This window comes from Anastrepha obliqua, chromosome 3 (assembly GCF_027943255.1).
Source record: "Anastrepha obliqua isolate idAnaObli1 chromosome 3, idAnaObli1_1.0, whole genome shotgun sequence".
Taxonomy (NCBI): Eukaryota; Metazoa; Arthropoda; class Insecta; order Diptera; family Tephritidae; genus Anastrepha; species Anastrepha obliqua.
Window position 1 is genome coordinate 137,614,203 of NC_072894.1, and position 16,140 is coordinate 137,630,342.

The 16,140-nt window shown below is 36.1% G+C and overlaps 2 protein-coding genes across 10 annotated transcripts in view; one reads left to right on the forward strand and one right to left on the reverse strand.

The window, feature by feature from the left end:
• The first annotated feature begins 245 nt into the window (after nucleotides 1-245).
• LOC129242287 (serine/threonine-protein kinase PLK4) lies at nucleotides 246-3,847 on the forward strand. Its single transcript, XM_054878855.1, has 7 exons — nucleotides 246-465; nucleotides 548-643; nucleotides 700-1,093; nucleotides 1,157-2,219; nucleotides 2,300-2,831; nucleotides 2,894-3,073; nucleotides 3,203-3,847. Exons 1-7 carry the CDS (start codon nucleotides 409-411, stop codon nucleotides 3,563-3,565), a joined length of 2,685 nt encoding a protein of 894 aa, XP_054734830.1. The 5' UTR covers nucleotides 246-408; the 3' UTR covers nucleotides 3,566-3,847.
• A 6,375-nt stretch (nucleotides 3,848-10,222) lies between these two features.
• The window catches only part of LOC129240140 (neuronal membrane glycoprotein M6-a), a 110,580-nt gene continuing 104,662 nt past the window's right edge, over nucleotides 10,223-16,140 (reverse strand). For 8 of the 9 annotated variants that reach the window (XM_054875696.1, XM_054875694.1, XM_054875691.1 and 5 more), the window contains exon 6: nucleotides 10,225-15,945. In XM_054875696.1, the coding sequence (XP_054731671.1) occupies nucleotides 15,668-15,945 (278 nt within the window). In that variant the 3' untranslated portion in view covers nucleotides 10,225-15,667. Of the gene's footprint in view, nucleotides 15,946-16,140 lie in introns of all 9 variants that reach the window. The other variant, XM_054875697.1, reaches the window with a different exon arrangement.

Below are 16,140 nucleotides of genomic sequence, written 5' to 3' on the forward strand. Positions count from 1 at the left end.
GACGAAATACGTAGATGGCGAGTGCGCAGGGTTGCTACAAGAGAACGAGTTTTTTAATGCCAAAGTTTTGTTTATGCGAAACGAACATAGTACCTCCAACTTAAAGTATTTGTTATTTCTATATATTTTACATTAAATAAATATTACTCTTGTTAAGATAAAATATTGAAATCTTGTAATCATTTAGCATAAGCTGTCATGCAAATGTCATTCGATGTTTTGACAGATCCAAAGCTGTGTTCAATGAACCTAAGCATTTGTGACGTTAGCCATTCGAATTTAAAAGAAAGAAAAATAGCCAAAGGACGCGAGCAGGTGTGGGATTAATATTTATTTACAAATTGATAGCGTGTGTGCATTTTTCAATTAATCAAAGTAGAGTGGAAATTAGAATCTCATAGATAATAGATGTATAAAAGTAACTCAATTATGTCTATACACGGAGGATTGGGTGATCATATTGAGGTGTGTGTTGGAATTTTAAGTGAATAATGTGAATACTTTTTGGAGTGACTCTATCTTTTCGGTAAAATTGTATATCTTCCAGGACTATGAAGTGCTACATTTACTTGGCAAAGGTGGCTTCGCGAGTGTGTATAAGGCGCGTTGTACGCGTACGAATGAAATGGTGGCTATTAAAATGGTAAATATTAATAGCTTAATTGGTTAAATTGTTTAATAAAAAATATTGTGTTCCAGATTGACAAACAGCTAATACAGCGTGCTGGCTTAGCCAATCGTGTACGTCAAGAAGTTGAAATTCATTCGCGTCTTAAACACCCATCTGTTTTAGAACTGTACACATTCTTTCAAGATGAGAATTATGTATATTTAGTGCTGGAGCTGGCACACAATGGTGAATTGCATCGTTATATGAAACAACAGGTGGGACGATCCATGTCAGAGGAAGAGGCAGCCATCATATTGCGGCAGGTCGTATCTGGCTTGCTATATTTGCATTCTCATCAGATAATGCACCGTGACATATCGCTGTCGAATTTGTTGCTTAGTAAAGATATGCATGTAAAGATCGCCGATTTCGGATTGGCTACACAATTGAGGCGACCAGATGAGAAACACATGACTATGTGCGGTGAGTAATTTATTATAATTGGAGAATAAAGCAAAAATTTAAAATGCTCTGCTTTTTGGACAGGTACTCCTAATTACATATCACCTGAGGTGGTAACCCGCGCCACACATGGCCTTCCCGCTGACCTTTGGGGGCTGGGTTGTATGTTTTACACCCTGTTAGTGGGCCATCCCCCATTCGACACTGATGCTGTCCAGTCCACATTAACAAAAGTAGTAAAATCAGATTTCCAAATTCCACCGTATCTTTCATGTGATGCACAGGACCTTATTGAGCGTTTACTTAAAAAGAATCCAATGGAACGGATAACTCTTGAGGAAGTGCTGCAACACCCTTTCATCGTACGCTACGAACGTTGTGGCACAGCTGCTGGCTCAGCTACTACAAATGAAAATTTGCAAAGCAATGTTTACACTCGGCAGCAAAGCTCCGCAAGCTGTGACAGCGGCATTATAACCTTTGCCAGCAGCAACTCAAGCTCTTCCCGTCCTGCTGCTCTTCAACGATCTCGTTCGATGGAAAAGTGTCCATCGCGTGGTACATTAGAACGCATATATGAGCATCATCAGCAGCATCAAGGTCAAACAGACTTTCGTTCACTAAAGGCAGCACATTCTTGCAATTCCTTTGGCAGTGATTTCATCGAACCACTTCAGCCACGCCCTTTCCATACTTCAACACCTCAAAGTGATAGCATGAACATTGAATGGCAATCTACTGGATCCTCTAAATACAAAAATTTGCCTCCAACTCCAACCTACACACTTAATAACCATTTTCCGATGCCCAATGAAAATAATTTCCAATCTGGTGAAAATGATTTCCTACCGCCGAATTCAAACAGTGCGGGTGTATTTGGCAAAGTAGTACATACACCAAATGTCGCAGAAAACCTCGAACAAAAACCCACAAAAGAACATTTGAACGTGCCACCTTTAAACACAGAGCGTCTATTGTCGACACGGTACAAAACCAAAAATGCAATAATGAGTATTCTGTCGAGTGGTGAAGTGGTTATAGAATTCATAAAATATAAAAGTCGTCTACGTGAAGAACGTATTACTGATATATGCTGGATTTCCACAGATGGTTTGCGCATTACCATTTACCAACCAGATCCGGGGCGGTGAGTTGCGAAATGAATGCTTTAAAAAAATTTTTGAATCAAATATTTCTATATAATAATATTCAACCTAAAATATATAGTGGTCTACCTATAACTGAAGAACCGTCACCATTGCCAGCCAAGGATTCATCCCTTAATCACGAAGCTTACACATACAACAATTTACCCAGTAAACATTGGAAGAAGTACATCTACGCCTCGCGCTTTGTCAACTTAGTGAAAGCGAAAACTCCAAAAGTAACATTTTTTAGCAGCCAAGCAAAGTGTCACCTCATGGAAAGCATGGAAGATTTTGAGGTTTTTTTCTATACTGGAGCTAAGGTAATTAAGTCACCTACTGAGGGTTTACGAGTCTACGATGAAAACGGCAGATTACTGAAGAATCATGATGAACTTGTGGCAGGCAACTTGCTGCAGCATCAAGAAGAATGTTTGAAACATTGCCAGGCGATTTGTAGTGCGCTGCAGCTGGCGCAGACGGCGGGCAATTGCTGCTTTCCTGCTGTGGTGGGTAGACGACCCAGTGAAGTGGACGTGGTGCAAGCGCAGTGTGTCACGACGGTAATGCGGAACACTACAAATTTGATTTACTTGACGCCAAAGTCGCAACAGGTAAATGTTGTTTAGCGGTGGGGGACTCTTTTATGACCAGATTCATTTCTATATTTCATTAGGACAGCGTCAACTTCTCCATTGGTACCACGTCTTCGGGCATGCACAGTGGCAGTAACTTCAGCAACTCATCATCGCAACACACATTGGCTTTGCACCAACAGCAACAACAAATTATTGCATCACAGCCCAATGTACCAATACGAAAAATAAATATACCTGGCATCGGTATCGCTACAGAGGTGAGTTGAAATATTAGACAAAAATTGGTAAAACAAAAAAGACCAATGCAAATGTATCCTTTGTTCATTAAAAAGGTAGTTTTTTCTATTACGAAGTTACTACTAAAAATGTATTTTTCCCCTTTCCAGCTATCGCATGGCATTATCCAAGTACAATTCCCTGACGGATCTCATATCTCGGTGATACCAGCTCTCCAAGGTGGTGGCATCACTTTCACACAAACGAATGGCTTGTCCACCCACTTTGGCCCGCAAGACGATCTGCCATTTTCGGTCAGAGAGAAATTAGCAAAGTTGCCGCAGGTGGAGCGGCAGCTGAAGCAATCGCCGTTTTTGGGCTCGAACGGACGTTATGTCAAATCGAAGCAACATAACCTTGCACAACACTGTGGTTATGAGGGCAAGCAGGTGACGACGACCCCACGGACCACAAATACCGTTACACACACCTCCAGTTCAACGCAACAGTATGCCATGAAATATTTCCGTTAGAGCGTTTAGCATACGCTGACTTCTTTGAGCTTTAGAGAATGCAGTAAGTGGGAGGAGCAGTTTCTTAATTTGAAATTAATTTATTTATAAGTCTTTTACAAACTAGAATTATTTTCTCTCTATAAAAAAGTTATTTTTTTTATTGAATGCAGTAAATGTATGTATGTATGTATATTTCATATACATATATGAACTGAATTACATGTAAAATATTCATACTAATTTTTATATTTTGTGAATTTGTGCGCGGTACACAATAAAGATCCAAGATTGTTATTCCTACACCGTGTTTTTGGAAAGAAATGCATGAATTTCGGAGAGGCTTATTTAAATAAATTGTAAAGAAAAAACTGCTAGTGGGAGTGCGTAGGGGTTTTTAGTAATTAAACGTAACGACGATGCTCAATACATACGTTTGTATGGCAGATACATTTTTTTTGTTTTTTTTTTAGATAACCAGAATTCATATACAGACAAAAGGCTAGATTTTATTGTTTACTTAATATTGAAGTTTATTATAATTAATGATTTTACTCTTTACATTAAATAGAGTAGAAGTATGTATATCTTAATGCTAGTTTCCAATACTTGATTAATGTTAGTATTAATTTTACTCTTTAAGTTATTTTTACGTGGTAAATTAGATTTAGCAAGTCTTAACTAATACAACTTGATTTAGCAATATTTTTAATATTATTTTTGTTCACTTCTCTTAAAAACTGATGAAATAAAATTGCACAAACTTTCAAAATTATAAAATTGTCTTATTTTCTTAAACCTAAATCCATTTGCTTTTATCTATGATCATTTGCAGTAATGTAAATATTGTTCCTAATAAGAAAATATTGTCCATGTAAGAATAGTGGAATACAAGATAGGTTAAATCGAAGTGGGGAAAAGTGCGTAACTTTGCGTGACGTAATCGTGAATGGCATGTGCGAGTGAAACTAAAACCATAGAGTGTCGAAATAACAAAGATTTGTAAATAAAACTGAAAAGTTGGGTTAGGTCTGAGACCAGTTTTTCTGTGATAGTTTAACACTGCTTTCCAGCTCAACCGTGAACCGAGTGGTACGGGCGGTAAGCACAACCAACTGTTGAAATTTGGTAATTTTCACATCAAAATTGCAATCAAAATGAAAACAAACTAATTAAACAATAAAAAAACAGGAAAAATAAAAAAATTATAATAAAAAAAAGTAACAAAAGAAAAAAAACAAACAAAATAAAAACAAACAAAAAAAACAGCAAAAAAAAAAAAAGCAGATCGCATTGACAGTCAATCCATCCAATCACAAGAGAAAAACAAAAACAAATCAGCTGTACTGCCAAGGCGATTTTCTCTCATCCTTCCTGTACTACTGCTATCACCTTGTCGAGAGCATACATTTTTTTTGTTGTTGTTGTAGCAGCATAAACATTCCCCATACATATACGGGGAATGTTGCTGAAGTGACAGTCCTTGACCGGATATAAATCCGCGTTACGTAGATTCGACTGTCGTGGGAACGCATTTTTTATTGTTGCTTTGTCTGCTTATTCCCGTTTATTCCGTTAGTGGAGTTTGGTACATAGCGAAATTATACACTAACAGCAATTTTTTAAGAGGGTTAGGCGCGCTGTATGGCAGGTTTCGCCGTCTTGTTTAGCTGATTGATATTTTGGAAAGCAGTTGTAAACGAAATAAAAAAAAAGAGCAATAAAAACACATACACACATATGTACATAAGTACAATAGCATAAGTACATATTTACATTTGTATAGAAATAATAACTGCACTCATCTCCTTTTAGCACAATATTTTTAAATGAATATTAAAAAAAAAAATGGATTGTTTAATCTACTTAATTGGATGCGATTTAAAATGGTTGCAAATTGTTTGCCCATTTACATAGACAAATCGTGTAAACTTCCCCACTAACAAAATTAATTACATTTATTAAATAGCAATAAATGACTTATGTACATATTATATGTTTTATCTTAGTAAAAATTATAGTAATTTGTTTTGTTTTTTGTTTTCATTTAACTAACTTTAACTGTAACTTTACTAATACTTACATATTTATTAGTATACTTCGTTGAGAATGTTACATCAATAAATGTTTCTAGTGCATACTATTATTAAAATTGGCAGTATATTTGCAAAAGGAAAAATTTGTATATTTGTTTGTATGTAAATACGTATGTACATATGTATTAGAAAAGAGAGCGAGTTAGTTTGCTGTCGCTGCAGTATGTAGATTATTTATTGCCTTCGAAAATTGAGTATGCAGTTCATTGAATTTTGTAACTTTTATCAGTTGAGACGCTTACTGCATTACTTATTGATGTATTTTGTTCATAGTTTCAAACTTATAAGCACATATATATGTATATAAGCACATACCTACACATAAATATATACATACATATGTGTTTATGCAATACGTATCATTCACTTCTTCATTAATCTACTTAAATAGATACAATCGTTTTTGTTAAAATTAAAAATTACCTTTATACAAAAAATAAAACAGTTCGATTATTTATACATACAAACATTGGTTATCTTACACATGTAAATAGGTCAACAAACCTTTAGAATAGATACTTTGAGCTTTTCGGATATTTCGTGCTGGTGTTTTGCGAGTGACCAAGTGCTTATAATTTGCGTATGTACTCGTATGTTTTATAACTATGTAAAAGTGTTCACACACACATGCAAACCTAAGTACATACCTATGTATGTTTAAAACTAGTTGGGATTCATTTCTTAATCTTCATGTTTCACAATAATATTGTACTTCAGTATGCGCCTAAATGTAGGCAGCACCTATGGTTCATTCTGCGGTCAGCAACTTTGTACTGAGAGCGAGGAATTTAAATTAAAAATTGGTGACACAACACTTCAACAAAGTCTAGGCTCTAAGCGTTCTGAGTGCACAATAGACCTTTATCTATTTACCTGTTCACATCTTGTTTGTTTGTTAACAGTAATAGTAGCCCCGCCAGTGTCGGGCATATCACCGGCCATCTTCGTCTAGCTCATCTAGGGGTAGGCCCAGGAAACATGCTGTTTCGACGGGATGGGTCCAGAGGGAGAGGGGTGTTAGATGAGTCGGGGTGCCTTCACATGCCGGACATATGTTCGGTATGCCGGGGTCAATTCTGAATAAGTAGGAGTTTAACCTGCTACAATATCCAGAACGTAATTGTGCCAGTGTTACACGTGTCTCACGAAGAAGCTGGAGCTTTTCATCTGCTGTAGGTGGTGGTTGGACTCCGATTACGGCATTCACAGGATGGGAGCTTAAGAAGGTGGTGACGGTCTCCCGGTGAATGTCGTTTATTGACTGTCTAAATACTGTCAGGCCCAGTAGATCGCGGTCAGTTTTGTCCTGGATTTCGTCCGCGTAGTCTAAGAGATGTCTCCTGACGTGCCTGGGAGGCGGCTCAGGCTCAAGCAGATATCTGCAGGGGTGAAACCTGCGGTAACATCCCAGCAGGAACTTCTTGCTGAGCAGTTTGTTGTGCTCCATTAGTGGAAGCATATGTGCCTCGTTGTGTAGATGTTGAACCGGGGACATCAGGAGGCAACCGGTCGCTGTCCGAATGGCAGTATTTTGGCATGTCTGAAGCTTCGTCCACTGTGTGTCACTAGCTCCAGGCGACCAGACAGGCGCTGCATAGTTTAGAACCGGCCGACCAATTGCCTTAAATGTCGATAGCAACAGTTCTTTGTCTTTGCCCCAAATGCTGTCGGCAAGCGATTAGAGGACCCTGTTGCGGTTTTGGACTTTAGTGGCAATTGCGGTTATGTGCGCTGAGAAGGAGAGGAAACTGTCAAAGGTTACACCCACGATTTTGGGGTTGTTTACCGTCGGAATTGGTGTTTTACCTTAAGGGACAGTTTGATCTCCTTTGTCCAGGTGGTAAAGAGGGTCGCCGTGGATTTAGTGGGGGAAAGTTGGAGATTCCTCGCAGTGAAAAAGCGAGAAAGGTCGGTGAGGTAATTGTTCACTTTGGAATACAGGCCATCGATGTCATTGCCCGACACCATTATTGTACAGTCGTCAGCGTATGAGACCAGGGAAACTCCCGCTGGTGGTTGGGGGAGCTTCGGGATGTAGAAGTTGAACAGCAAGGGAGAAAAGACACCACCATGCGGTACACCTTATCTTCCTCTAAACTAGCCCTGTCTAGTGAACAGTATATCACATCTGTTCACACCTCGTTTTTGTTATTGTTGTAGCAGCAATACTAAACCCTGTCAGTGTAGTGGATATAACCGGTAGTCTTCGTCTAACTTATCTAAAGGTATAGCATCTACGCTCTTGATCGTTCAGTCGTAGCCTTAGACGGCGTGCTTTAGCCTTAAACGAGTGGTTATGTGTGATTATCATTCCATCGGTCCCGGATGGTCACTGTAGACATGAAACATTGAATGATAGAAAAAGTTGTTTCAAACAACGGTCAACTCCCGGCAGCATATGGCAAACCTCCAAGTGCATTTCTGATCATGAAAAAAGTTTTCCATAAAAATGAAGCTGCGTTAGGAGGCGGCCTTAAACTGCAGACCACAAGATTCCATATTTGGTGAAATTACCTATTTTTTTACGCAAAATTGAAAATGAAAGTGAAGAGTGAGTCCAGTAGTGCTTGGCCAACTTTAGGTGCGTGTTTCCAAAATTTTGTTAATAACCTACCAAATGTATCAATGGAAATACAGAAATAGGTAAGACTACTTTATTTACTGTGACACAGATCCCGCATTTCACGGCAATTTATAATTTTCCAAGAGAAAGCCTGGATATTTTACAGGAGAATTTACATTGAATTAATTTTTCTAATTTTTTCTTAGAAATTTAATATTTCTGATTTGTTTTCGTGGAGCGCTAATGAGGCCTATAATATCATACAGCAGCGAGGTATGCATACTTAGGCAGCAGAGATTGCCCAAATACTGAGATTTGAAAGAAAGGCACTACGAAAAATATATGGTCCCTTGCGACTGGATGACGGAACAGGTCGAATCAGATATAATGACGAGCTCGATGCATTCATACATCCTGCAAATGGTCAGGACATAAGGACAGAAGGCCCCCGAAAACAGAGCTGCCAGCATAGCCTTCCATAGACTACCGTTTGGACGCAGAGGGACAACAAGGGAGGCCAAGTAAACGCTGATGATGAGGTCACAGATTGATGAGGTCACAGCTGATCGGCGGAAAATGCGAATCACAAACTGGACAGATGTAGTAGCGGTGGGATCGAAGTGATTGCTTACGAAGGAAGTGCTCATTGGGTAATTAAGCTGTTGTAGGGTGACTCAGGTGGTATAAAGTGGGGGAAAAGAAATCCAATAAAAAAATCAGCAAAGAGAAAATTCAGTACTTTTAACAGTTTTTCTTTGATAAAGGCGAAAATGCAAGCCAGGCCGCTGAAATTGTGAATGGTGTTTATGGTGTTGATACTGTACGTGCAATTTTGGTTTCGTCGATTCCGTTGACGCATTTTTGATGTTAAAGAAAATGTTAAAAGTATCAATGGAATCACAGATCGATCATTAAGGGGTTATATACAGTTAGAATTTTCAAAAAATCGTTTATTTTATTTTATTTTTTTAATGCGCATATATTTAAGAATGCACACAGAAAATTTAATATCGTTCCGGTAAATATATTTTCGAAGTAACATGCAAATTTGAAAAGGCGTTTCAGAGTGCTTGAAATTGCTTTTTAAACTTTAAACGCGTTTTTCTCAAAATGGTGTTCTCAAAGTCGGTGATCAACATTACTCGGAAACGGCTAAACCGATTAGTGCCAAATTTTAACACAAGCGTCTTAAATATATTTTTTAGTAATTTTTTCTCACCGATAAATATTTTTTTTATAAACAATTTAAGGACGATTTTTTTTGTCAAAAAACAATTTTTTTTAGAAACCGCCATTTTTTTAAACAAATTTATTTTGCTTATTCCTTCGATTAATTACTAGATTTAACATTACTTTAACGAAATCTTGGTTTTTTAATTTCGGAAATATAGTGGTCAACGCATAACGTCTTTTTTGAGAGGAGCTCACGGAGATCAGCTGTAGCTCCTTTCCAAATAAATATTTTTACTAATACTAAGTCTTAAAATACAGTTAAAACATAACATAATATGTGTACAAATTTTTAGATCAATAAATTTAAAAGTTTTCTCAGAAAAAATTTTGAAAAATTCGCCTTTTCTGGTCTTCTAACTGTATAGAAGCCCTTAAACTGTTTTAAACCATTTGCGCATAAAGTTGACGCAAAAAAAAAATGAATTTTTTTTCCTCCAAACTAATATTACCGATATAAAAATAAATGGTTTACTAGAAACTGTTAAGCTTTTCCAAACCAAAAATTCTGGGTCATTTAGGTGTGAAAAATTTACATACAGTGGGAACGTGAACTAGTCATGGTTCTAAACTCACTACAAGTACACCAGTTCAGCGCTAGTGGCCTTATCTGTAGGGACAGGCAACTGTGCTTAACATTTATGTATGTATTATTTGATTGTATTGATTACCTGTTATGTATTGCTTATCTTTACAGTTTAAAATTCAAGAGAGTATTTTTAAGGTAACTACTTTCAGTTTTCAGTTACACGCATATATTAAATTTAAAATATTTTGCAGAATTATGTATGTATATATTTATAAAATATGTATATATGTATGTATGTATGTATGTACAGAGCTTTATTTGCAATTAAACTGCTTCTTATATTATTACTACATATTTTGCTACTTTTGACTAATCGTTGATTTGATATGCTAATTTGCTTGCTTTGCATATTTCGTCGATTTATGTATGTATGTATGCATGCATATTTATGAATGTGAAAGTTTACAAAATTTTACAACCAAAAACACACATCCATACTATATATAATATATGAATGTACATGTGTGTGTGTATTTTTCTAACTTATATTTGCATTTTGCGAACGCACCTTGGCAATACAACTATAAACTTTTATTTATAAAACTATACATATATACGCGCGTATACGTATGTATATTTGCATTGATAACAATTAATTTCCAATTGAATGCAATTTTAATGTTTACTTGTTGTTTTTGCCAATTTCAATACAACTTTTGGCGCAATTTATATACTTGCATGTTTTTGTTGTGTTTTTTATATGCAAATTCAGAAGAATTCATTTTGAGCATAAAACTATCGATTGTACATTGCCTTGTGTGTTGTCATATAGATGAGCTAATGTGTATGTGTGTATTTGATATTTGTAGTTTGTTTGCATGTCGTTTTTTGGGTGTGTTTGAGTTCTTAACAACAAGCAAGGATGCGCAAAAAGCGTGCTTATGTGTGTGTGTGCATGTATTTATATGAAAATATGTATGAGTAAGGGTTAAGAGCAAATTTGGTGCTTCAAGCCAAAAGCGGAACGATTAAATATATTTACTGGTAAGTCATTTACAAATAACTGAATGTGTTAAAAGTTTTTTTTTGTAAAATTTATAAATTCATTTTCCAAAATATTTCGTTTCTCCCTTGTAAAGTTACAGTTGGACGGCTCTTTAATGTATAAATATATGTATATAAATTTTGGCCGGGTTGTGACGAGAGTTGGCACGGTTCATACACACATCCATCGTTTACAAAAGGGTTCTTCAAAAGACGCGCCTAGATGTAAGGCGAATAAAGATCCAAAAATGTAAAGCGAATAAAGATCCAGCGGCTACGCTGGCTGGGTCACATCGTCCGAATGGATACAAACGGTCCGGCTTTGAACGTATTCGATGCGATACCAGCTGGTGCAGCAGAGCAAGAGGAAAACCTCCTTCCGCGTTGAAAAGATCAGGTGGATAAGGTCTTGGCTTCGCTTGGTGTGTTCAACTGGCGCCGGTTAGCACGAGAAAGAAATGACTGGCGCGCTTTGTTAAACTCGGCCAAAATCGCGTAAGCAATTATCACACCAATTAAGAAGAAGAAAAATTTAGATTCTTTTTCAATTTTTACTATTTTCATTTAAAATACGGCTGTTAATGATAAATGTGAAAAATGGCATCATTTAAATGTCCACCAAGGGTATGTCCACAAGAAAAATACGCCAAACAGTCGATTCATGGAATTATAATTAGTTTCTTTCAAGCCGTCTTTGGGCGTATAGTGCCGTAACAAATGCTTTCCAATATTGTTTACTTCTCGCTTTCGTCTTAATTTGGGTCCACGAGAGAAATTTGTCAATTTCTAAAAATTCCGGGTCACAGCTTGTGGATAGTGAACTGCCTTCAGATATAGAGGTAAGCTAAGAATCAATTTTTCCTAACAAATAAATAGTCCCGGGCAAGCAACGGGTGGTGGATACGGACGTAGTAGGCTGTGAGCTCTTTACAATCTTAAAAAAAGTTACAAGGTCAAAACCACCACCTATAAGGCGAGGAAGTGCCGCCTCCAAAACTGTGTCTGTCTTGTAGCAAGCGGCTGAAAAACGAAATGCTGCTCCCACCAGCTAAATCTAAGATGGCAGCCTCATCGTGCGGATAGGGATCCTAGGACCCTAGGACCCTAGGATAACAACCTATTGCTCCTGAATTAAATCTGTTACTGAAACCGTTTCATGGAATGGAATGCCTAATTGTTGAGAACGTCGAGATATCGATGTTGTTGGTGTAGGTTGTTCAGCAACACTTTGCGCTACAACAGCAATACTCTCAGCGGATCGTACAGTTCCTGTCTTGCCAGTCCTTTTGCTATCCTGCACAGAACCAGAACCATAATAAAAAAGTAATAAATAATTCACATTAAGTTTTTATAATTTTAACGCATTGTTTTATCGCGTGAAATTGTACATCTGCCTTCTTGACAAATGTCAAAGATAACATAAAAAAATGTATCGCCCAAGAATTATTCACTACTGACATCCAGGCGTTACTTTTGAAAGACCCTTTATTTTTGTTTATGAAAAAATCTATTTTATATGACCAATTTATGTATGAAAAAGTGTGATTTTCTTTCGTTGTGGAATTTTTGTTTTTATTTTTATTAAATACAAAGTGCTGAAAACTGTATATGAGGAAAGTAAAAAATAAAATAAAAAAAAAACACAAATACAAGTAAATTAATATAGTAAAAATATTGTTTAATTTATACAATAGTTAATTAACAACAAAATGTTGAATGAGTTAAAAACTAAATAAAACTAGGAGTGATGCAAACGTATGCCAGCAACAACAATGAAGCTCTTACGAGTGAGTTACTTTCTGTTTGTTGTTGCTCATGGAATGTTAAAGTAAAAAAATCAAACTGATATGTCTGCTAATTCTTGGCATTTTTTGTGGATTTATATGCACAAATAAATTCTCTTAAACTAAGGTTTAAAAATTAAATTAAATGTTATTTAGTTTAATGTAACTGTAAACTTTTGACAGAACAACCCAGTGATTTTGCTTTTAGATCAATAAATCATAAACTTTCACAGAAAAAATTAAATAATTAATTGGCGCTTACACCCTTTATTTCGGTGTTTGGCCGAGCTCCTCCTCCTATTTGTGGTGTGCGTCTTGATGTTTTTCCACAAATGGAGAGACCTACGTACAGTTTTACGCCGACTCCGAATGGCAGACGGTTTTTTTGTGAGGAACATTTTTGAGGAGAAAAATTAAATATTTTTAATAAAAAAATTGACAAATATTCTCTAAACTGTAGCCATTAATGATTGATAGTTTAAATATTCTATTAGTTAGCACCATGCAATTTGGTGCTTAGTGGGTGGAAAGTGTTAAGTCGTTACAACTCGTAGTTTGGTCAAAAGTACACAGATGTGCAACTTAATACAGTTTTAAATGAAATCTCATTTCAGTGAACACATTCATTAAATCAATAAATTTAAGTAAATACAAAATTAAACGTTTCTAAAATTATGCATTAAATTTGCAAAAACTTTATATATAAAGAATTTGCAAAGTTTTAGAACTATAAATGAGCCACGCATGTAAATTAAAACTAGTAAAGCGTTAATTAATAATGAAAATTATAGGGAAACTGCAACAATAAAATTTAATAAAAAAGCTTTTATAATATATATAAAGTATAATCTGCAAGGGTTTAAAATTCAACTCATAATAAAAAAAAAGTAAAATAAATAATTTTCGCGAACACTTCCCTTAGGTGTTTGGCCAAGCTCCTCCTCATATTTGTGGTGTGCGTCTTGATGTTGTTCCACAAATGGGGAGACCTACACTTTTAAGCTGACTTCGAACGGCTAATGGTTTTTATGAGGAGATTTTTCATGTAATAAAAAAACTTGGAGATCTCCCATTGCCTGCGTCTGCTATTAGAAAAATATTTTTCTGTACTTTGCTTTTTTATGTACACAATGAGTTTCGAGTCCGAACCCACTCGGTTACCGCTATTAGTAAATAACTTTTGCTATCATTTTGCTGCTTCATGCACAGAGATTCGAACATACATACGCACTCCCGAATGGTAGTTACCGTTTTAAATTCAATTCATGATACTCCCAGGAAACTATTGGCTTTTACAGACGATGTATTAAAAAACCAATTTAAGTTTACAAATAGAGAAAAAAATGTATAGTTAGCAGAGGCAGTGTAAGTATAGTAACTTATAGTGACAGTCAAGCTGCACTGAAAGCCCTTGCTAACCCACGCTGCTCTTCGAAATTAGTCAGTGAATGTAGGACAAAACTGAACAGTGTTGCAAAACACAACAGAGTTAGTCTTATTTGGGTGCCTGGATGTTGTGGTATTACAGGGAACGAGTTAGGTAATAAATTGGCTAATGAAGGCTCTGCAAGTATGCCACTAGGCACTGAACCCCATCTAGGTGTCTATTCTGCATCGATTCAACTATGGATTGACGACTTCATGTGGTCTATTCATGGAGGACGTTGGTCTGGGTTGAACTCGTGCAGAGTAGCCAAGAGCTTTGTGAAAGAACTAAACAGGGAAATAGCGACCTTTCTCTTAAAACTCAGCAGAAAAAACCTGAGAGTACTGGTGGGTGTAATCACAGGGCACAACGCCTGTGGTCAGCATATGGCTGCCATGGGAGTCGTCGACAGCCCGATATGCCTTTCCTGTCTTGAGGATGATGACACTGCAGAGCATTTTCTCTGTAGCTGTCTGGGGTTTTCCAGGATCAGACTTAGGATATTGAGTTGCGATATACTGAGTATGGATAAAGTTCATACTCTTCCTCTTCCGTATCTCTTAAGATTCATCAATGAATCTAAGAGATTTGTGGAAGAGTGACCTCAAACTAATTTATCCGTCTTACCACCCACTTTTTATCTATCACTATTCTTTCTATTGAATTCTATCCGGGTGTAGTACAATGGTCTCCTGACTGAGTGCTTGGACTTGTCCAACCCCCCACAAATCTAATCTATTCTAATCTAAGTAGAAGCAAATAGAGTGAAAATAAGCAAAAAAATTAAAAAAAATATTATAAATTATTATTTGCATGCCAAAGATGCACTTAGAAAAAATGTATGAAAATATTAGCTTATGATTTAAAAAAAAATATCCACTTCTGAAAAATAAAGTAAAATTCAACTATATATTTCCAATATTGAGATTGTAAGAAGAAACTATGTAGGTGTGTGCACCTACTACTACATAATAATAATAAAGAAGTTTTAATTAAAACTAAAAATATGAACTTCATGTTTTCAAAATCTTAAATTAATCAACTTATATAAACAAAATAATATACATTTCAACAAGTTTGTGTTCGTGATTTGTACGAGAATCAATGCGTACAATTTCTTACTTCATTTATGTATTCAGGAGTAAGTGCACGCAAATTGTATACATTGCCATATATTTTTTTTTTTGAAAATTCATTATTTTTGCAAGCCATTCTTTTATTCTCAGCATATAATTTCATTTTCATTTCAGCTTCTCGAGTTCTGCATAAAGTTTCATTCTCTATAGTATTCATTGTTTTGTTAGCTTTAATCAGTTCTTTGTTTTTATTAATTTTTTATTTTGAAGTGTATATGTTGTTTGTTTGTGTTTGTGTGTGCCTGTTTGTTGGTTTTTCGTTTTATCTTTCGCTCACTTCTCCTTCAGCTCAAAATGAATCTTCTGAAATATGTCCTAGAAGCGATCCTTTGATGTTGCGCTATACTCCAGCTCATTTAGATTTTGTATTTCCTGCAGTTCCTGGAATTTCTCATGATCTCGTATGTGCGCATAATTGGCTGCCAAACACATGAGATAGTGCACCAAACTCAATATGACAAGCAGTGCAGCCAATGTGGCGAGTATGAACATAACTTCGGCATTTTCGACGCCATCCTTACAGAAAGCTTTGATCTCATATTTATCGCAAATTTTCATATCCTCCTGTTTGGTATTGGGCGGGAACATGAAATCTGAAAGAGAGGCAAGAAAATGTAATAGTGATATAGGATCTATATATGTATGTAAGAGTATGTTGTAAAAAACTTAAATAATAAAAAGTGTTTTTTGTTGTGTTTATAAAAGAAAGAGCTACAATTCTTTTCCATTTCCTTTTAATGTTTTTTCAGCCACCGGTTACCCTTTTTTTACCCAACATTCACGTGAGG

Excerpts from the sequence above, each read along its gene's own strand:
- LOC129242287 (XM_054878855.1), top strand. The coding sequence starts at position 409 with ATGTATAAAAGTAACTCAATTATGTCTATACACGGAGGATTGGGTGAT. Across the intron at positions 2,220-2,299 it reads TACCAACCAGATCCGGGGCG|TGGTCTACCTATAACTGAAG; the intron begins GTGAGTTGCGAA and ends TAAAATATATAG. Across the intron at positions 3,074-3,202 it reads GCATCGGTATCGCTACAGAG|CTATCGCATGGCATTATCCA; the intron begins GTGAGTTGAAAT and ends TCCCCTTTCCAG.